The 23351-nt window shown below is 43.0% G+C and overlaps 1 protein-coding gene across 1 annotated transcript in view; it reads right to left on the minus strand.

Annotated features, from left to right (window-relative positions):
* Window positions 1-23351, minus strand: part of PATJ (PATJ crumbs cell polarity complex component) — a 331975-nt gene that overhangs the window by 167033 nt on the left and 141591 nt on the right. Inside the window, exon 27 of the mRNA XM_036754106.1 lies at window positions 14680-14782. Within this exon, the coding sequence (XP_036610001.1) occupies window positions 14680-14782 (103 nt within the window). The remainder of the gene's footprint in view (window positions 1-14679; window positions 14783-23351) is intronic.

Raw genomic sequence — 23351 nt, forward strand, 5'->3', positions numbered from 1 at the left:
TACAAGGAAAGAAAAGAAAGAACCTCTCCACAGCTGCTATGTATCTGAGGAAGGATTTGAACCTGGGTATTCCTTCTCAAAGTCCAACAGCCCTCCAAACTTAAGAACGTGATCTCTATTAATGGAGACCAAATGGCTTCCTTATTCATAAAACATCCTTAAAAAATCGGAAACTGCTCACGGATGAATTGACATTATATTGTAATTATGTGACCTACTACAGCTTAGGTTCCATGAGCGCAAGAAGAGTGTTTAGTTACGCCTTAGACTCTTGCGTGGCACCCAGCACAGTGTTTAGACAAATGCTGGCTGACCCAAACTGAATGGGCAAGTCTTGTCACCTCCTGAACACTAGTTTCACATTTACAAATGGAAGTGAGCCTACCTTACTTAGGTGTATAGCTTGAAAAGATACAGTTCAATTACTTATTTACTTTAAGCGACCAGGATGTATCCCGTGGGGGTAATAAATGGAGGATTTTAAAAAGAGATTGGCATAGTAACATTACCTTTGCGTCTTTTACTACCATACATTAATATGGCTGGTGTGTGCTACTTTCTGTTTAAGGGCTAGCACCAATCTCTGACTCATTTCTTTAATTTCACCCACTCTAGAAATGCTGTGACATCTGCTAGGCTTTCCTAAATTCTAACAGACTCTCAGGGCCTCCCTCCTTCTCCAACTTCATTTTGAGAAATACCTACCCACCAGATAGCCACTCAAAAATTATTTAGAATACATGTGTCTTCTGTATTTTGTGAAAATATCAAACTCGAAAATGAATCTCCTCTCAGTAAAAAGCAGTTAACCGTAGAAATATTCTTTCTTTAAAAGCGTACGACAATATGCAGTTATAGCAACGCACACATCTATGTATCTCAGGATGGCTTGACAACAAGGCTTTGAAATCCACATTGAAGAAGAAGGAATGAATGGAAAGCTTGTGCCAGTCATAAGGCTAAGGGCTACAGACACAAATATTGAAAGAGACAAAAGTGCCTGCCCTCAAAGACCTTACATTCCAATGGGGAAGACAATACATAAAGGGGAACTAGAAGAGGGGAGGAGGGAGGTTCCTGAAGAAACGACGAGGGGTCAGATAAAGCATGAGCTCGCTATGCAAGTCTGGGGATCTGAAAACTAAATCCAAATTATTATCTTTGAATCGGAAAAACCATCCTGTTCCAGTCAGAGCCACCTGGTTTCTGGTCCGTCACTCATTTGATCCCAGGTCCACACCACCCCAATCTACCCACCATGTGTGGTCAGCTGCAGTGATGGCTAGGAAGCCCATCGCCCTACACAAATGAGAGATTTCTTCAGGCAGAGGAAGACAATTAAGGAAACACAGGGTGGAAAGGAAACATTTTAAATTGCATACTGGCACCCAACCACAAAATCAATTATAGCAATGGCCTTACATTACATTATACTACAGCCCTGAGCCTCCACAAACTTTGCTCTGCATCCAGAAACAGACACACATGGATACTCTTTCAGGCCATCTCTGGCCCAATATACATACTGAGGAGATGGAAAAATCCTCAGGTTGGGTCATAAAATTATAAACTGAAGAATGAAGCCCCAAGCATCGTTGGAAGGGCATTTTGACAAAGGGTTTGAAAAACAATAAATCAGGGAAGCAAATCCCAGGCTAAACAGGAAACTCCCATATGAATGCTGACAGTATTAGATATTTCACCACAGGGAGGAAGACAAGAGCCAATTAATCTCCTGTTTCTGGGAAAGTCATCTAAAGATGACCCTTCATGTCTGGGCCAAAAATCAATCTATGATTAGGCATACACACTGTCTGGAGTCCCTTGCCATGTTTCTACTTTTAAACCTTTTTTTAAAGAGCACCTCTCTAGGACTAATTACATTTTTCGAAATAATATACCTCCCATTACACTTGATGTGTCCAGAGGAAATACTTATTCCACCACTTTTAGTCGGGTGGTGCGGTGTCTAAAGGACCCACAAGAGGGTGGTTTATAGGGGCCAAGAAAATGCAGCCTCAATGACTGGGAAAGGCAGGACAATAGAGAACTAGGGCATGGCCTGGTTGGAATCACATGAGGAGAAGCATCTGCAGGCTGCATGATCAATGGGGATAAAAAACCAAGGTACTAGAATGAGAAGGGAACCCAATGGGCTTTCTGGTCTAGAGAGGGGGCAGAAAGAAAACAGGAAGGAAAATGGGCTGGGCTCCCAAAATGTTGTCATTTCTGAAGATTTCTTGTCAACAGAGAGAAGACCAAGTCATGCCTTAGAAGAATCCACACGTGCCCCAAAACACACAAGCATGAGAGGTCCAGGCTCACCAGCTATCAGGATGGAAAAACCTGTGCCAGATGCAGGGTGCTGTGGTAGAAAACAACTGAGTACTGGGTTTGCAGTCAGAGGATATGTGTTCAAATCCTGGTTCTTAAAGGAGGGTGTTGGACTCACTGGACCTTTGAGGACCTGTCCAACTCTAAAACAGACATAGTCATAGGACAACTTAGGGTTTAATTAGTACAGGGAATTCCTGGAAGAGGAGGAGGAGGAAACTACCTAGCCACATTAACAGCTTTTCCTGTAAGTGTAGAGAGTAGCCTTTGGCATCTGGCCTCAGAGTCCAGCTCTCCAGTTCGTCTCAAGAATGCGTGTATTTTACTGCTGGTCCAATGTTGACTCATCTGCTTTGCCTCCTATCGGAACTAAAGAGGGCCCACCAGCTGATTACTGCCTAGAATCTGGGACATGACCATTGACTCCCTGGGGCAATAACCCAAGCAACTCATCAAGATGCTTTTACCCATGTCCCTCCAGCCATCTTTTTAATTATGAAGCACCACACTGTGAACAAAGCAAGCCCCTGTGAAGGAGAGCGCTCAGGTCTTGGATCTGTGAAGCAATCCAATGCCGATGGCTCCATACTCTTAGGAAACAACCCTGAAATCCTTACAGGAAGTTAAGCATGAGTATCTTTTAAAGACCAGGAGACGAGTGCCGTGAATTACAGTTCTAGACTACCGGGGAATCCAAAGTAGCTTTCGCTGAGGAAGTCTTGAGGAAGTCATCAGCTTGGACATGGGAGGGGGCTTTAAAAATCAAAAAGAGGGTGACCACAGGTTCAATAACACTGGAAAAATACCTGGTAGTTCATCTGATGATTGAAAGAGAAATTGGAGACGTCAAAAGGGGTTTCTTAATCACACTGTTCTCAGGGAGAAGGAAATGCTGAATGGTCAATTTTTGCTAAGTCAATTAGAAAATTCTGATGCGGATGAGAAAACCTAAGAGCCACAGACAGCAATTGGAATAACAGTAATAGACACTAAGTGGGTCGACTTCTCAGTTGCAATTCCACAAAGATGAGATGCCCCAAGAAGCAAACATTCGGGATTCTGACAGCAGAGTAGCAGGCAGATAGGATCTGCTGCTGGCATTCCTGCCCATTACAACACTGATCTCAGTGACAATGTCCACAAGAGATCTCAAAGGTCCGTGCCTGAATGCAAACGCTTCCTATCAACGCATGTGCACCCAGCCTTGCTACCCTGAAAGAAATGGCTTGGCTGACTCTGATTCAAACCTGGGCACTGAGTGCCCCCAATCCTCCTGAAACGCCATCAGATTATATCAAGAAAAAACCTCATGAAACACACACACACACACACACACACACACACACACACATATGCACTCAGACCTACAGGGAAAGCTTACCTGGGAAACCCCCTTGTACCATCGCTGTAGCTTGAGGGTGCACTTCAGGGACTCTGCATTCCTCACAAACATTCAGTGCTGGGAGCAGCTTGAGATTCTCCCTACAGCTCCTGTGCTCGGTTCTCTTCTGACGACCTTGGGCCTATTTTCCCCAGTTTTTTTTTTTTTTTAAATTCTCCTTAGGGGCAAACTGTCCGTCTCTCTCTGTTATGAGATGCAATCAATTACACTGATTTTGAGCTCCCCTCAGTCCCTCCAAGCGACCAGTCACATCTGTCGGCAGACGAAAGCTTGCCTCAAAGAGTACGCAGAGCAAAGCAAATCTCTGGCTTCCCACATCTGACCCACTGATGCTCCGACCGCTGCTGTCTGAGGCTCTCGTTTACCCTGCAAGCCTGAGAATGCTTCAGAGCCTGGACCCACGTAAACAGCCATTCATCCAGCTTGGGCTGAGCATCGATTAATATCATTTTAATGACCCCCCTTTTCTTGGGGAGAAAGAGTTAATCATGTTAATTGCATCTTTGCCTGAGCAAATTAAAAAGCAGCAGCCAAGTCGATGGTGCATTGTGTCCCGAGTGCCTGAAACAATCAGCAACTTACTGTTTCTTTAATGCTCAGAGATGCTCCTGAATAATTTTTTTATAACAAAGAGGCAGCTTGGCTCCATTGAGCATGCACTAGCCCCTAGACTCATTCGGAACAGTGACACTACCAGCCCCTAGCCATGGTCCCATGCAGCCTTCAAGCCTACAAATGACGCTTAAAATCAATTAAGAAAATGTTGAGACTTCAGAGACATCATCAAAGATGAGTTAGAGTTTCTTATGTCTTCATTTCAAATGGTGCCTGACACATGTGTTTCATTATTTGAGCAGTCTGTAATCATACAACTAACCACGATTATTCTAGAATTAGCATTCAATCAAGGAGCGTAATATTTGCCAACCTTTCTTAGCAAAGTGTCACACACACTCACACACACACACACACACAGAGCCATCTGTTCAGCTGATTGTTTGCATTGAGCCATATAGCAAAAATCAGAAACACCTGATCACAATTACAATTTCCCAAACAACTCTTTAAGATGATATAAGCATTCATACTTTTCACACAATAACCAACTTGGGACTTCAACTTATACCCAGGATTCTAGGGCAACTATGGAAAAGCATATCTCCTTAGGAGGTTGTGCCTGTTTGACAGACATGAATTAAGAATTCTCCAGATTAAATAGCCCATTAAAAACCACTGAACAGGACAGGGAAGGACGAACAAGGAAGAAGTGCATAAAATGTGGAATAATGCCTAAATCTTCATCACCCACTCAGGAAAAAAAAATGTCTGTGGTATATGTGTGCACCTGTGTGTGTGTACCTGTGTATGCATGTGCGTACCTGTGTGTGCATGCACCTCTGTGTGCATACCTGTGCATGCATGTGTGCACCTGTGTGCCCATATGCATGTACCTGTGTATGCATGTGTGTACCTATGTATGCATGTGTGTACCTATGTATGCATGTGTGTACCTGTGTGTGCATGCACCTCTGTGTGCATACCTGTGTATGCATGTGTGCACCTGTGTGCACCTATGTATGCATGTGTGTACCTGTGTGTGCATGCACCTGTGTGTGTACCTGTGTATGCATGTGTGTACCTGTGTGTGTACCTGTGTATGCATGTGTGCCCGTATGCGTGTACCTGTGTATGCATGTGTGTACCTGTGTGCACCTGTGTATGCATGTGTGTACCTGTGTGTGCATGCACCTCTGCGTGCATACCTGTGTATGCATGTGTGCACCTGTGTGCCCGTATGCGTGTACCTGTGTATGCATGTGCGTACCTCTGCGTATGCATGTGTGTACGTGTGTGTACCTCTGTATGCATGTACATACCTCTGTGTATGCACGTGTATACATGTGTGTACCTGTGTATGCATGTGCGTACCTCTGTATGCATGTATGTACCTCTGTGTATGCACGTGTATACGTGTGTGTGTACCTGTGTATGCGTGCGTGCATGTGTGTGTGTGCACACACGTACACATATATGGACACTTGGTCCACTGTTTCCTGGGATCATTATTTTCTTTGGTCTCACTTCATTTTATCACAAATCCCTGCTGTGGGGTGGGCATCCTTTTCAAGCTGTAGAAGCCTAGATCATGATAATTGTTGTTGATTGCAGTGCCATCTATTGGCACAGAAAGGATGAACTCCCCACCTCAAAGGAGGCCAGGATGAAGCCACAACATCTGGGGTCAGGCTTCACCTGGGGCTTTGGGGGTCTGGGAGATCTCACTTCAGATCTTGCCTCCAACACTCACTACTGTGTGAATAAGGGCAAGTCACTTAATCTCTCTAAACCTCAGTTTTCTCATCTGTAAAAGGAGGGGTGGGCTAGATATCCTGGGGGGGAAGGAGCGGGGAACCTCCCAGCTCTAAATCATATGAGAACAAATGTTCACATCCCATTCGTGGTGGCTACCTAAAAAGGGATGACAGCAGGCCTCTCCAACACTGACTGGCTGTGTGACCCTAGACCAGATCGGTCAATCACAAATCAGATAAGCCACTTTATGTCTCCAAGACTCAGTTTCCGAGCCTGTAAAAATAAGGCAATAATATAAATATATATTGTTGTATAGTTGTTTTTCAGTTGTGCCTGACTCTGTGACCCAATTTGGGGTTTTCATGGTAAAGATACTGGATTCTACACTTCCTTCACCAGCTCATCTTACACATGAGGAACCTGAGGCAAACAGGGTTAACTGACTTGCCGAGGGTCACACAGCTACTAAGTGTCCGAGCCCAGATTTGAACTCAGGGAGAGGAGTCTGACTCCAAGCTTAAGCCTCTGTGTACTATGGCGCCACCTAGCTTCCCCTCGGGCCGCCTACGTGTGTATGCTTAACATACATCAAAAACACGCCCATTATTTTCCCTATATAATAAGAAATCCTGGGAAATCCTGTCTGGAGGTCAAAGTGAGGAGGAGGCTTCGATCAACCTCAATGCCATAAACCGCTGTCCTCTCCCCGGCCTTGGGCATTGACCTTCTCCTACGGGCCTGCCCTGCAAGCCTCTGCTCTCAGCGCCTGGCATGGGCAGAGGGACAATGAGAGCGCTGCCACTGAGGAGTTCATCAAACAGGCAGAGGTGAATGGTCTTGCTGCCCAGGGCAAGTATGAAGGAGGTGGAGAAGATTCAGGGGCAGCTGGGCAATCTCTCTACATTGCTAATCATGCCTACTGAGGCTGTGAACCCTGGTCACGCCTATCCCCAGCCCATGCCACCCATAGTAAGGTTTACCTGTAGCCACTGCCATGAGCCAAGCAGCTATGCAGAGACGAGAGAATAACATCCTTTCCACCCTCTGCTCAAGTACCCCAGCATCGCTCCCCTGGATTGTTCTACCTTGGGGAGGGAGGAGATGGAGAGCCCCTGGGGGTCAGACAGGAGGATCTGGGTGAGGAGCTGCTAGATCCAAGCAGGATATCTGGGTTCCCACTCCCCCAACACTGTCTTTGTGTGATATCCCCCTACCTGCTACAGCTGTGATTCTCTAGCTTCTTCCTGGACTCTCATCCCTGCCCAGGGTTATGGGGTTGGGTCCCAATTCATGCCACACCTTCCACATGGTTGTGTTGTGTAGTGCCTCCAATAAATGTCAGTGAAGTCAGAAAAAAAAAAAAAAAGAAAGAAATCCTGGGAAAACCAGAAAGCAGATTGTCAGAAATGAGGGCTCGCCCCATATACCCCAGTAAGCACAAAATGGATTACAAGACCTGAATATTCGACTGATGGGTCAGGAGCTGGATTTGAACCCAAGACTTTCTGGTTCATAGTCCACTGTATCAAACTGCCTCTCATACAAGACGCCACAGAAAAGAGGAATGGTAGAGGCTGGAGAACCCCAATTACCAGATGGTAGTGAAGGAGCAAAGAAGGCGGCCCTCTCACAGCTGACAAACTCAAAACGCTCTCTGGGACTCATCCACCTAGCCTCTAAACCAAGGGGCTTGGAGAAGACCCTGAAAGGCCTTCTCAGCAGGCTCCAGCACCTACAGGTCCACTGGGCAATGCAATGGCTTTGACATTTCTGTGTAAATAGGGAATTTCTCTTTCAATTAGCAATAAGTTAAGAGTCTGATTCCATAAGCTCCAAAGACAGACGTCTATTTGATGGTAGAGAGTAGGACTGGAGTTCTCTTCCGACGTGAATATTTTTACATGTAAAATGTGACAGAAAAGTATTGGAAACGCTGCTAAGTTATTATTTTCTTTTTCTGTCTTTGGTGAAAAAAATTAGCAAGAGTTTCTAGTATTGACATGAAACATAATTGGAGGAGCAGAGTGGGGAAAGCACAGGAGAATGCACCATGGCATAAAAGCATGGCCTTCAAACTGGTGAACTCTGGGAAGCTGGGCAGGAATCTGGGGACTCCGCTTCTTCATATATAGAAGGAGGGGATCCAACTAGATGACCCCTGAGTTCCATTCCAGCACTGCAGTCATGAAGATAGAGCTGAATAAAGCAACTCAGGATTAACTGAGGCCAAATTGAAGACCCTCTGGTTGGCATTCAAAGGCCTTCCAAAGTACTTCTTCAGTTTTCTGACACTTTACTCCCCTCCATTCCCTTCCTCTCCAATGCAGCTATTCTGGCTGATCTACAGTTTCTTTTCTTTTTGGAGGTGGGGCAACTGAGGTAAAGTGACTTGCCCAGGGTCACACAGTTAGTAAGTGTATGATGCTGGACTTGAACTCAGGTGCTCCTGACTCCAGGGCCAGTGCTCTATCCAATGTGCACCTGGCTGCCCCTCTACTAGGAGTTTCTTGAAAATGCCACATACTCTCCTTATTCTGTGCCTTATTAGTCTATGGCTGTTGGTCATACCTAGAATGCTCTCTCTCCTTACCTTTCCTAGCTGCTAGCTTCTCTGGTTTCCAACTTATGGCTGAAATCCTTCATTAAGTGGCCACCACTGGTTTCCTGCTCCAGCTGCTGGTGACTTCCCATCTAAGGCTACCTCCCATCTGCTCATTATGGATCTTTTACGTACGTATTTATCTACATGCTGCCTCCTTAGGTAAAATGGAAGCTCCACGACGACAGGAACTCTCTTTGCCTTTTGCCAAATGTTTCGTGCTTAGCAGGGGGCCCACTTGTAAGGAAAAGGCTTGGTCATTGATTGACTAAAATGACCGAGTCACAAGGAAGAAGAACCAGGACAAGGACCGAGGTCATCAAAGGCCCAGGGCTTTTTCCACAGCACAGAATAGAATGGCAAACTGTCAGAGACTTGAAATCTCCTGGTTCTTGGAATAAATGCCCACTGGGCAAAGCACTGGAAACACATTTTGCTCTTCTGCTTTCCACCATATCCCAAGGTTTTCAAAATGATTTTAAATGAACAACAGAAGTTTGGACTGAATCTCTAGAGTTCCTCCTTGGTCAAGCCCTCACTGGGGCTAATTTGGACTGTGCATTAGCCTTCAGATTGTTAGCTTGGCTGTCAGTCTCTCCCCTCAACTCATCCTCAATCTAACTGCCTAATTCATCTGCCTAAATCACAGATCTGATCATGTCACCCACTCCTCCCTCTGGAAACTTCAGGGGCTCCCCTTTTCCTTTAACATAAAACCCATATGTTTAACACCCTCCCCAATCAGGCTCGAGCTCACAGTTTCAGAATTGTTGTAAATTACTCTTTCCCTCATTCTATGTTCCAGCCAAATGGGATGACTTCCTGCTCTTGTAGACAGATAATTCAATCTCCCACCTCCCTGCCTTTTTACAGGCTGTCTCTCATGCTGAGAATGCTCCACCTCATAGAACACTAGGGTCCTTTGAGACTTGATTCTTATTAGAAACCTTTTCCAAATTAAGGAATCTTGTTATTCCTTTCTCCCTCTTGAAATTTTCCTTTCAATGTTCACAAGTTACACTCCAGTGGAAGGTAAGCTACTCCAGGACAATGTTGCTTCTTTGTATTCCCAGTTCCTTTGTAGCCCAGTGAGGCACAGGGGAAAGCTGACCTCCAGCTCAAGAAGACCTTGGGTCAAGCCCTGCCTTTCAAAGAGGGAGCTTTGTGATCAAAGCCAGCCAGGAAACTTCCCAGTGCACCAGGAAGCTTTTTAAGATTTCTCTCACATCAGTGCAGAGAGTTTCCACATGAAGACTTTCTGAAATGGAAGAAATCACAAGTCTGGACTCCTGTTCCACAAAGGAAAAAATTCCCAGTGCCTATTTATTAAGAAAGTGCTCCATAAATGTTTGTTTAATTGAATTGAACTAATAATAATACTGTGAGTAAGGAAGTTTCCTGACAAGCTTTGCTCAAGTGACAGGCTTCTGCGTGCAGGTCAGGATATAAATAGGCGCTGTTTGTTTCCTCTCCACGATCTTACATTTTTATGTATGTCTACTAGATTAGTTATTACCATAAGGCTACTACTGGGTTTTCAGGAAGTCTTACTTAAAAAAAAATTTTTTAATGATTTAAAAATCAGTAGACTTTAACAAGGGTGTTCTTGGGTCACAAAGCCAATGTGAACACAACCAAGGGTCAGGTGATGATGGAAGATCTGAAAATCTCCCCTGGGAAGAACCAACACAGATTCCTTCTCGTTTTCCTTGGTTGTGCTCCCCCCTGCCATTACATTTCGGGGACCACAGATTCCTAGCACTAGAGCCACAGGCCACCTCTCCTTTTGGTGATGAGGAATATGAGGGTGGAAGTTATGACCAAGATTACGCAGTTCCAAACATCAGAGGAGAGATTTCTCCCCAAATCCTTCGACTGGGCCATGATGAGCACCAAAGAGCCATCTTAGGCTTAGAAATGAAATGCATTTGACTTGTTCTGCTTGTCCCCAAGGGGAGAAGGATCAAAGACTGGAATTTGCAGGGAGGGAACTTTCTGCTAAATGGAAGGAAAATGTTCCTAACAACTGGAGTTGTCTAAAAAGAGCAATGAGTTGCTGTGGGAGGCAGTGAGCTTCCCATCCTGGGAAGACTTCCTCCAAAGGACAGATAACTTATCAGGCATGTGGGTGGGAGGATATCTATTGAGGATTAGATGCAAAGCTGACCTCTGAGATCATTTCTGTCTCTGAGATTCTTGGTGATCTTGGGTGGGTGTGAAAGAAAGATCAGAAATGAAGTAATGTCGTACTCAGTGACCAAAGGGCCCCGGTCTTTATCCAGGTTCTCCCTCCTCTCCATCCTGATTATAAGATCTGCTCTCATTACTCACCCCAAAACACCCTTACCTTAATAAGGCACATCTCTTCCCATTTCCTTTTACAAACCAATGACAATTCCCATCTCTGAGTATTCGCTTACATTGGGCTATCATTCATGATGTTGTGGTTGAGTCATTTCAGTCATGTCTGACTCTTCAGGACCCCATTTGGGGATTTCCTGGCAAAGATACTGGAGTGGTTTGCTCCAGTAGAGCTCATTTTTTCAGATGTGGAAACTGAGGCAAACAGGGTGAAGTGACTTGCCTAGGGTCACACAGCTAGTAAATCCAGATTTGAACTCAGGAAGATGAGTTTTCCTGACTCTAGGGCCAGAGCTCTAAGCACTGTGCCACCTAATACCCTAACTGTGGGAGCCCACACTCTAAGACCCTCCACACTTCTCCCTGGATAGTTTCTCGGTGATCTCATCAGCTCATATGGATTAAATTGTTACCTCTCAGTACATGATTGTCACATGAATACCAGCAGAACCAAAAAAAAGTTTGTTAAACTTTAAAAAGTACTTTACAAATATAATCTCACAACAATCCTGGGGGTTATGTCCATTTTACAGATTAAGAAACTGAGGCCAAGAGATTTAAATGACTTGCCCAGGGCCACTCACCTAATAAGTGTCTGAGGAAGGATTTGAACTTGGGTCTTCCTGACTCCAGCCTGACAGTGCCACCCTGGACTCCATTTATGCACAACAACTGCATATTTCCCATCTCAAATTGGAAGTCCCATTGACAGCTCAAACTCAACATGTTCAAACAAAATTTGCAACATTTCCCCCAAAAACCGACCCCAAGTTACTGTTGCTACTATCAAAGGCACCATTGTCACCCACGAAGATGCTGCCTGGTAAGTGCCTCTGTAAGGTGCTGCAACCTCAGTCACTGAAGACCCAGAAAAGAAAGTTATCCTGGGCACTGCCAAACGCCTCCACATCAGAACATGATGAAAATCAGTGGCAATGATACTAATGAAGATGCATTACCCCCTGCTTTACTGCTAAATGCTAAGGAACATGAGTAGGAGATAGATTCTTAACCAAAGAAGAGATAAAGGCAATTACAGAAGATAATATCTGCAAATAACTTTGTTTACATGAAATTAGAAAGCTTCTGCCCAGACAAAATCAATGCACCTAAGAAAAGGAGTGGTTGAGTGAGAATCTTCGTAACAAATTTCTCTGATGAGGGTTTAGCATCCAAGACATAAGCTAGTTAAAATATATTTACATACATATACACACACATTCAACAATCGATAAATGGTCAAAAAATAAACAGCTTTCAAAAGAAGAACTGTAAGTTATTCACAACCACATGAAAATACTCTGAATCACTAATAATAGGGGACATGCAAATCAATAACCCTGAGGTTTCCCCTAACACGCTGAAAATCAGAAAAATGACAAAAAATGGAAAGTCAATGCTGGAGTGGTTGTGGGAAGGCAGGTGCACTAGTATATTCCTGGTAAAGTTATGAAAGGGTACAACTATTTCAGAAAGCAATTTGGAATTATGCAAATAAGATGACTAAAATGTTCATACCTTTCAAACCAGAGTCTCCATTAGTGGGCTTATACCTCAAGGAAGCTATCGATAAGAAAAAAGTGCCTATATACGCCAAAATAGTCAGAACAGTATTTTTTGTGATAGCTAAAAATTGGAAACAAATTACACACCCATTGATTGGGGGAATGGCTAAAGAAAATGTGGTCAATAAATGTCACAAAATATTACTTACTGTAAGAAATGATGTGTGTGATGAGTACAGAAAAGTGCAGAAAAATCTATGTGAACTGTTGCAGTTGGGTATGATGTTCTCACTCTGAATCATGTAGCCCTCTGTTGGAACCTCTCTCATGTGCTCATCATGGAACACTGTCTATTTCAGTTGAAGTAGTGTTGCGCCAAGGATAAATGGTGTACTTAAAGTTGGGAGATGTGGGTTCAAATCCCAAGTTTGTCACTTAATGCCTCTATTACATTGCAAATCCCAATAAAATCTGACAAACATTTGTGAGCATTTACTGTTTAAGAAGCCACATGGCAGGGTAGATTGGATTGAAAAGCCAAGAAGTCCCTCTTCTGACATATACTCAGCAAGTCATTTACCTTTCAGTGTCCTAGGTTACTCTGTAAGACCTTCAGCTAAAGGGGAGGTGCCAACCTGCATAAGTAGAGAGTTTCTTCTCAGTGGAGGTGCCTATATTAATAATATCATGGATCCCAGCCAAACTAAAATAACTAATTAAACCACAGAAGGTACTGTCCTAGGCTCTGGGGGTATAAAGATGAGGTCAATCATCTCATCAGAATAATGAGGGAGTTGGGAGAAATAAGGTGCCTTCTGCCTCTTTTCCTATGATGCTGTCATTTTGGGGGGTTTCTCACCCCCAGCTGGACTATCAGCTTCTCGGGGGAAGACTTGTGTCTTTTCTAATATGGCCTAGTACAGAGGTCAGCGTACAGACGATGATTCATAAATGTTTCTTGTATTATATTGTCGGGTTTCTTTTTCTTGTTTGAAACTTCCTAGATGTTAGGAATCATACTAAAACAAGCCTGCAATTTTTCAACCTGAGCCATCTGAGCATGTCAAAGGATGAAAGAAGATTGACTTTCATGGCTTCTAAAATATTAACTGTCACGTTCTAAACAAACAAAACAAACGTTGGCACATGGTTACAGGGGTATTGAGATCAAGGCTGCTTTAACCTCTAAGACCCAAGTATTACAGAAGCAATATAGCACAGATGAAGACCACTGGCCTGGGAGATAGGAAGTCTGGGTTCCAGTCTCAGCACTATCACCAAGCAGATGTACAACTCTAGTAAAGTCACTCTGACACTTAGGCTCAGTTTACCCATCTGTAAAATGAAAGATCTGGCGTAGACATCAGATTTAAATCCTATATCATTAAACAGGACAATACAACATTTTCCTCCTCTGTATAATGAAGGGATTAGTATAGACGATCCTAATATCTTTTTTCAACTTTATATTCTATAATCAAAGTATTCATGATTTTTCTTTGCTACCTTGGAAGCATGTTTCCTCCAGATATCCTCAGGTAGGCTGTGCTATCCAATCAGAAGTTTTTTAAAAGATCTTTGTAAACCTTAAAGCAGTATAGAAATGTTGGCTATTTTCTGCGCACATATTCTAGGGCTGATGCAACCATCTACCTCTGTATGTCTCCCTTCCCCTCATCTAGTCATCTGGAATAAAAACAAATTTTATTTTAGCCTAGATTAAACACGATCAGTCATTTACATCTGCTTTGGCTGTCTCAAAACAAACTACCAAAATGCATCCCAAGCCAAGTACAAACCATAGCTACCTTATCTGTTCATTTGAATCATCAAAACCAACAACGCTTTCCATTCATTCAAAGAATGGAGAACCAGCTAGAACATATGCCCCACCTTTAAGATATTTTAGTTTTAAACTGTCATTCTGGAATTCGCCATTCCACATCAAGAATCTGGGGAGGGGGAATATGTAAGAGACAGCGTGGGAAATTTTCCCGAATAGATGCTTGCTTCTTGTAACCCAAGAAAAGAATGTTAAGGAAAATAGAGTCTAGGCGATAAAAGTTACCTTTGATTAAGTGGACACAAACCTACATGTTCCTTCATTAATTTTAAGCTTTGACAGGAATACCAGTGTCCTCCCTGAGAATTAGAAAAGTACTCACCCTCAGTAAATTCAGTCTCGTCCTCATCATCATGGTCGCTGTTCTCTGCAGGGGCCCTGTATGGGGGTGGCAGTTTCATAGGAGGGGGTGCACCGCCCTTTCTCTGCAGGGTGTAAGGAGGAGGCAAGAGTTAACTATTGACTTTCTATTCTTCGTTGCAAAGGACAAGCTGGATGAAAGTAGAAATTACCAAGAGTGTTGGCAAAAATCAAAGGGTATCACATGCTCTCTCTGATCTTAGGACCTCTGAGCAGATTGGCCAATGTCAACCATTCCCTTCTAGCTGTACTGGTCAAGTGAGGAGATGCTGTGACACCAAAGGGTCAGGAGTGGAACCAGGAATTAGGAACCACAAGAAACCACTCGTGGTTCATTGTTTTAACCTAAAGATCATATTACTTCCCCAAAGAGGAAAGGGCCTATATCCACATGCTACTTTCAGGCTTAATATATAATGAATTGCATCAAATATTGACCAACCCCCGCCCAAAAAACCCCCTCAAAATCAAAGATATTTACTTATTGAAAATGCAACTAAAATGAAATAGATCCAAACCACTGCCAGAAATTAGCCTTTCACTTATGAGAGTAATAGAGTTTCTTTTTTAAAGCTACTAAAGCCCATAAGAAACAGTTATAGCCATCTGGACTTCAGGTATACCCTTGACTCACGGCTGGGCTTTTGTTTATCCTCCTAAATATCACTGAGTTTAGGAATTTGCCCTTACTACAAGAATTTTAGAACATCTCATGCATGCACTGTCTCTGCTAAAAAGACATTTCATGGAAAACAAAACACCCTAAAGTGAAATAAATTCAATTAAGACACAACAAAACTTATGGCAAGATTACCTTATCCATGTACCCATAGTTCTTTCGATGCCGGGAAGGAAAAAAAAACATGCTAACTGTCTAAGAGAGGATGAGGCGGCTAGAGAGAGGGAAAGCAGGGAGGTCTAGGCAATCCATAAATCTCCAAGTAACTGGGTTATGGCTGGTTCAGATACAAGATTTCCCTTTTTATATTCAATTAGGTTTCAAAGAACAAAGTGGCTAAGAGCAGGAAGCACTTTAGTAAGCTGAGAATAACTGGTCTGTGATTAGAGTGAATCTGAAAGGAAGCCATCCCAATGGCAGGGAGCTGTTATTTGGAAGGCAAACATTAAATGAAATCGAAATGATCCATTCACTCCATAAACATTTATTAAGGTCCTGTCACGAGCCAGGGACTGTGTCAGGCACCTAGGTCACTAAGGCAAATTGAGACAGGCCCATCCCAGCTTAAGCAGCCCACATTCTACAACGGAAAAGTAAAGACAAAATACACATGAGGCAAATAAACAGGAATTTTGGAGGAAAGATGCTGAGCTGAGCCTTAAAGGGACCATGAGATTGTAAGAGGCAGAGGCAAGAAGGAAGAACACTCCAGGATGTGAATAGATGCAAAATGAAGGGAACAGAATCAGAAAAGAGAATTTCTACAACAACTCTGTAAAGGTAAACAACTCAAACACGTAGGAATTCTGCTCAACACAATGACCAAGCACAAATCCGAAGGACTCATAGTGGAATCTGCTCCCAACCTGCAGATATAGAGCTGATGGGCTCAGAGGGCAAACTGAAGTCTATTTTTGATGGGGGGGTGGGGGTGGGGGAGACAAGGAGGACGACGGGGCTAATGTAGGAATGTTTAACCTGACCATACAGGTTTATACCGAGATTTGGTTGTCTTGCCTTCACAACGAGTGGGGGAGGAGAAGGTGGAGAGAATTCAAAACAGAAAATAAAAGAAAGCTGAATTAAAAAATAATATCAGCCCAAAACAAACATAGGACAACAGCTGTGTAACAGTGTGGAGACAGGAGATGAAGTGGTGTGTATGACCAACAGCCAGGAGGACAACTTGAATGGAGAATGTCTATGTCTGGGAATAGGGAGAGAGGAAAATTGAATCAGTCTGGAAAGATAAGATGAAGCCAGACTGTGAAAGGCTTTAAATACCAAATAGAGGAAGTCATATTTTATCCTAGAGGCATAGGGAGCCAGTGAGGAACCACCCTCAGAGGGGAATGAAATGATGGGTTATGGCGTTGGAAATAGCCACATGGTGCATTTGAGGGTGGGAGGCAGCGCTATCAATCAGAAGGAAATTGCAACAGTCCTCCTGAGAAGCAAGGAGGGTTTTTTTGGGTGAGTTGGGATTATGTATTTTGGGGGAGAGGAAGGCTCTAGACATGATTTTTTTTTTTTTTTACTGTAGGAAACTCCTTCTGACACTAATTTGATCTCTTCTGTAACTTACAGCCTTGGAAAGATCTGTCTGGGATACAATGAATGGATGGATGAATGAATGAATGAAAAAACACTAATTAATCACTTACTCTGTCTCAGGCCCTATTATAGGAATGCCATGACATCATGCTGCCTCTTGTTATATTTGATGAATTAAATTTAAAAATTCAAACTCATCAAGCTACAGTCAGAGGGGTTTATGCCGGAATACACTGCTAAATACTTAACACGCATGTGCAGAGACAATGGGCTATCAGAAATAGGAGGACACTGACTGAAACAGTGACTGCAAATTGCAAAGCTTTGCACAAGACTGGATATTGCTAATGGAGCCCTGGGTCCTTGGTCCAAACGAGGAGCAGTCAGGAATCATGCATAATGAAACAGTTTCATGCTCACATTGACTTCACAGAAGAGAATTTCAACTTTGATCTTTGCAGAAATCCCTGAAGAGTTTCCACTTGCACGGTATTGGATTCTCAGAGTGTCTGCCCAGATTTCACTTAGGTTAGGAGCATACTAATAGCATGCAATGTGAGGATGCTTGAATGACCACCAGTAGGCTTCTAGACAGGACCATTTTCTAAAAAAGTTAACAAAGAGGATCAACAATACAGACATGGATCTCAATCGGGGGATGAGTGCCTGCCAAAACCAAGGATGGATAAGGTTGGTGGGCAGGATCACATGAAAACAAGAGAGGAAGAAATGGAGAAAGGGGATAAATGAGGGAGAATGAGAGGAAGAAAAATGATGGAAGGATAAAAGAGGGAACATGAGGAAAGAAAACAAGGAGAAAGGGAGAGAAAGGACAGAAAGAGGGAGAGACGGAAAGGAGACGGAGAGAAGGATAATGTACAAAGGAGGGAGAAAAGCAAGAGGAAAAAGAATGGAAAGAGGGAATAGGAAGGGAAAGAAGGAAGAATGGAATAGAAGAGTAGAAACAACTTCAGAAACCATGTAGTCCAACCATTTGATGAGTAAACAGGGGCCAAGGAAGTTGTGGTTTGTATTAAGAAACAAGTAAGGGATAAGAAGGAGGGCGGAAAAAAGGAGAGAAAAGGAATGGAAAACTGTTAAATTCTTCCTATGAACCAGGATAGTGCTAAGATTTGAGGGTGAAAGGCAAGCCCTTCCCTGGCCTCAAGGAACCTCATTAAGAATGTAGATTAAGCTTCTACTTCTAGTGAACACCAAATGGCAGACTACAACGGTGCTGCAGGAGGTGCGGGAGGCCCCGGGAGCCCGGGAGTCGGAGGTCAGGTTGGCTTCTGTGGTGGCTTCGGCAGTGGGGGCCGAGGTCGAGGCCGGGGTTGGGGCCGCAGAGCCCGGGGAGGAAAGGCCGAAGACAAGGAGTGGGTTCCTGTCACTAACTTGGGCCGCCTAGTCAAGGACATGAAGATCAAGTCTTTGGAAGAGATCTATCTTTTCTTGCTCCCTATCAAGGAGTCTGAGATCATAGATTTCTTCCTGGGATCTTCACTGAAAGATGAGGTTCTGAAGATCATGCCTGTTCAGAAACAAACTAGAGCTGGACAACGTACTAGGTTCAAGGCTTTTGTGGCCATCGGTGACTACAATGGCCATGTTGGTCTGGGTGTCAAGTGCTCCAAGGAAGTGGCCACAGCTATTCATGGTGCTATCATTCTGGCCAAGCTGTCCATTGTTCCTGTGAGACGTGGCTACTGGGGGAACAAGACTGGCAAGCTTGACACGGTGCCCTGCAAGGTCACTGGGCGATGTGGATCGGTTCTGGCGCGCCTGATCCCCGCTGCTAGAGGCACTGGCATTGTCTTAGCTCCTGTGCCTAAGAAACTCCTGATGATGGCTGGAATTGATGACTGCTACACTTCTGCATGAGGCTGTACTGCCACTCGGGGCAACTTTGCTAAAACTACCTTTGATGCCATCTCCAAAACATACAGCTATCTAACCCCAGACCTGTGGAAGGAGACTGTGTTCACTAAGTCTCCCTATCAGGAATTCACCGACCATCTTGTGAAGACTCACACTCGAGTGTCTGTCCAGAGGACCTAGGCAGCTGCTGTGGCAACCACATAGATGTTTTTTATAAACAAATAAATTGAACTAGGCCTGCTAAAAAAAATGTAGATTAAATTATTTTATTGATTAATTAAGAATTATATTAAATCTAACAGAAGAAGATGACACCTAAAGGGAAGCTGGGGGTAGGAACATGGAAGAAAGAGAGAACCTGCAAAGAGGCAAGGTTTTCATATCAATGGCCCCCAAGGTCACTCCTCGATGGAAATCTGTGACCGCACAAATCACAGAATTTCAAGAACTAGAAGGGACCTTAGTGATCATCCACTACTGAAGAATACCTTCAACAATACCCCAATTGATAAATGGTCGAAGGGTATGAACAGGCATTTTTCAAATGAAGATCTAAAAGCTTCCTATAGTCATATGAAAAAAATGGTCTAAATCAGTATTGTTTAGAGAAATGCAAATTAAAACAGCCCTGAGGTACCACCTCATATCTATCAGGTTGGCTAATATGACAAAAAAGGAAAATGTTGGATGTTGGAGGGGATGTGGGAAACCTGGGACACTAATGCATTGTTGGTGGAGTTGTGAACTGATCTGGAAAGCAACTTGGAACTACACCCAAAGTGCTATAAAACTGTGCATACCCTTTGATCCAGTAATACCACTTCTAGGAGAAAAAGGAACAGACAGAAAGGGGAAGTGGGAGAAGGACCTACTTGTACAAAAATATTTATAGCAGCTTTTTTTGGTGGTGGCAAATAACTGGAAATTGAGGGGATGCCCATCAGCTCAGGGAGGTGGGGGGGGGGGGTCACATACAGAGAAAAGTGGTTAATGAATAAAGAACAAGTCTCCAGATGAAGAAGATCTGGCTTCAAGTCCCACCTCTGACACACACTGACTTTCTGACCCTCAGGCAATGATTTAATCTCTCAAAGCCCCAGATGACCTCCAGAGATGATATCAGCATTGGGATGGGGAGTTTCCTTGCTGGGAGTTCCCACATCCCCTCCAACATCCAACATTTTCTTTTTTTTGTCATATTAGCCAACCTGATAGATATGAGGTGGTACCTCAGAGGTGTTTTAATTTGCATTTCTCTAAATGATACTGATTTAGACCATTTTTTTCATATGACTATAGGAAGCTTTGAGATCTTCATTTGAAAAATGCCTGTTCATACCCTTCGACCATCAATTGGGGCAGGAAGGGTCTCTGGGGAATCCACAGACCAGCCATCTACTCGCTCCAGCATCTCCCTCCAAAGGCCCTCTCCCCCAAAGCTGAGTCCATCCAACTGGTGAGTTGTGGCCCAATACTCCTGAGACCAGCAACACATCTTATCTATTGAAGCGCCAATACATTCATCCAACTTTCCAACTTAGAGTGCTAACTAGGAAGGGCTACTTTTAAGAGCTCAGAGAGTCATTAGGCTGTTGACCCTGCCAAGCAGTGAAATACAGCTGGTTCCACAGAGATTAAGAAATGCAGGAATCAAATGGACACTCTATAGGAAGTCATTTGGAACTTATGAAAATTTAATAACAAAAGAAAAAACCTGGAGCCCCAGGACATAACTTTTCCATTGTTATTACTGGAGGGATGAGGGAGGGTGAAAGCCCTGATAGCATTAACGCTTTACACTTAGTCATCTTAGAAAGCTAATAAATATCGAGTATGCCTCTAATAGATGGCCCAGTGAAAAATCCTTTCTTATCTGCACTGACAGACACACTTGAGGCCAAGACCTGTAACATTCCATCGCCAGCAGCCTTCTTACATTGGCAAAATAACAACCCTTACTGTCTCCTCCACTGATTGGTCAGCTGGTCCACAGACCCTCCACGCCAGCCATTTTCACCTTAAAACTGGCTCCCACTACAACTTCTCCATTTGCCTCAGGGCCCACCTAGCAGCCCCTTCCATCCCCTGCTCTTTTCAGATCTCTTTTGAATGTGTGGTCTTCTTCCTTTAGAATGGAAATACCCTAAGGGAGGCACAGTCTTTCTTTTTTTCTTCTGTTTGTATTGTCAGAGGTTAGTACAATGGCACAAAGTAAGCACTTAATAAATCCTCTGTCTCTGTCTGTGTCTTCCTTCCTCCCTCCTCCTTCCTTCCCTTCCTTCCTTCCTCCCCATCCATCCATCCATCCATCCATTGACATAATTGTTCAGTTAAGAGAACAAGTGATAGAGATAAACTTAAGCTTAATGTAAGGAAAATCTTCCCAATAAGTAGAGCTAAAGAAAATTATAATGGCCGGTTTGGAAGTTACTAAGTTCCCCATCTTTGGGAGTCTTCAAAAAGAGGCTGGATTTGTGGTCAGTAGAAAAATCACAGGATCTGGAGCTAGAATTGAGTTCAAATCCTGTTGTGGAGAGGAGTTTGGGGGAAAAAAGCAACAACCAGATTTGGTATAGGACCTTACAGATCATTCCAGTAAGTTCCATATGGAGGAGACCTAGATAAAATTCACTTACATGAAAAAATAGAGGAAAAGGGGTGAAGGTATCTTTTATAACCACCATTAAGGGGAGAATTCTTAACCAATCAAGAGATTAGGGATGATAAAAGAAAAAACAGACCATTGCGACTGCACTAAATTGAGAAGCTTGAGAAGCTTTTGAACCAGGATGAGAAAGGAAACTGACAGTTTAAAAGGGGGGAAATCTTTGCAACATATCTTTGACTAACAGTCTGATATCCAAGATATATAGAGAATTAACATAAGTATATGACCAAAAATCATCTGCCAACAAATGAGTGGTAAAAACAGAGAAAGAAATTGTCACACCCAAAAAGTCAGTAAGTTGGGCCATCCCATTGCCTAAGAAATATCACTTCTAAAGCCAAAATAGATCAAAGAAAGAGGAAAAAGACCTAAATGAATAAAAATGTCTACAGTATCTCTTGTTGTAGAATCAAAAAATAGGAAACTAACAGGGTACCCACCACCCGGTCAATAAATCTCTAAACAAATTATGGGGCAGGTGTGTGTGTGTGTGTGTGTGTGTGTGTGTGCATTTTAAATGGAAGCTGGTTATCAGTGATGTTAAGATCTTTCTTATATAGTTCTTCTGTATATTCCTGTCCCCTCTTCTTAATCTCTTCTACTTTTATTAAGTCCCTATCTTTTGTCTTTTATCATGCCCATTTTTGCATGAAACTTTCCCTTGATCTCTCCAATTTCTTGAAGAGATCTCGTCTTTCCCATTCTACTGTTTTCTATTTTTTGCATTGGTCATTTAAGAAAACCTTCTTATCTCTCCTTGCTACTCTCAGAATTCTTCAGGTTTTTTCTCCTTGCTCTTTCCTTCTTTCCTCAGCTTTTTATAAATCCTCATCAGATGCCATTTTGCTTTCTTGCTTCTTTTTCTTTGGAATGTTTTTTGTTGCTGCCTCCTGTAAATATTGTGTCCATAGTTCTTCAGGCACTCTATCTCCAGATCTAATCCCTTAAATCTATTCATCACCTCCATATTTATAAGGGATGCTATTCAGGTCAGACCTATATGGCCTGATGGTTTTCCTTCCATTGTTCAATTTAAGTCTGAACGCTGCAATTCTTAGTTTGACTGACTATATAAAGCTTCTCCACCTTTGGCAGCAAAATAAATGGTCAATCTCATGCAATTATACCAATGGTCATTGACTAATTGACAACACTTACTACTTCTCACATAGGCAATGCATCTATAACCTTTCACAAACTAGCCTTAAGTTCTATTTTGTATCATTTATAAGCACACAAATCTTACATCTCCAAGAGCTTGTACAGTGCTTGAGGGAAGGGATCAAAGCTATAACTAGGGCAAATTGACTGGGAGATTGTCTCAGGGCAGTGAAATCTAGAGCTGTTTGATAACACATAGAAATCTTCAGTAGTATAGAAACAAGCACGTTCAGTACGTAGATGTGAGTGAGAGACAGAATGACAGATAGAACAAATTTGGAGAATGTTTTATATGTTTATTATATGCCACTCATTGCACTATATACTTGTGTATTGGTGAGCAAGAGGGTCTCTGACCACATGGAGCTTACATTCTAATGAGGAAAGAGAGCCCACTAAGGGAATTTAGAGAGAGGTGACAGCACTTACAACCTGTCAGAAATGTAAAAACAAATGTACTTAGTAGATAGAGAGACAGATATGTAGAGAGTTAGACAGACAAATTTGGAGAATGTTGTATAGACTTATTGTTTGCCAATAGCTGTGCCACATGATGGAGATACAAACACTAGTTAGCAAGTTTGTTTATGGACAGTACATCTAAATGGGGGAGAGAGCCCATTAAAGAGGGTTCAAAAGAATAATTAGTCAAAATAAGAGTTACCACATGGCCCACCTCTCCCTCTAGGTGTCT

This window comes from Trichosurus vulpecula, chromosome 4 (assembly GCF_011100635.1).
Source record: "Trichosurus vulpecula isolate mTriVul1 chromosome 4, mTriVul1.pri, whole genome shotgun sequence".
Taxonomy (NCBI): domain Eukaryota; kingdom Metazoa; phylum Chordata; class Mammalia; order Diprotodontia; family Phalangeridae; genus Trichosurus; species Trichosurus vulpecula.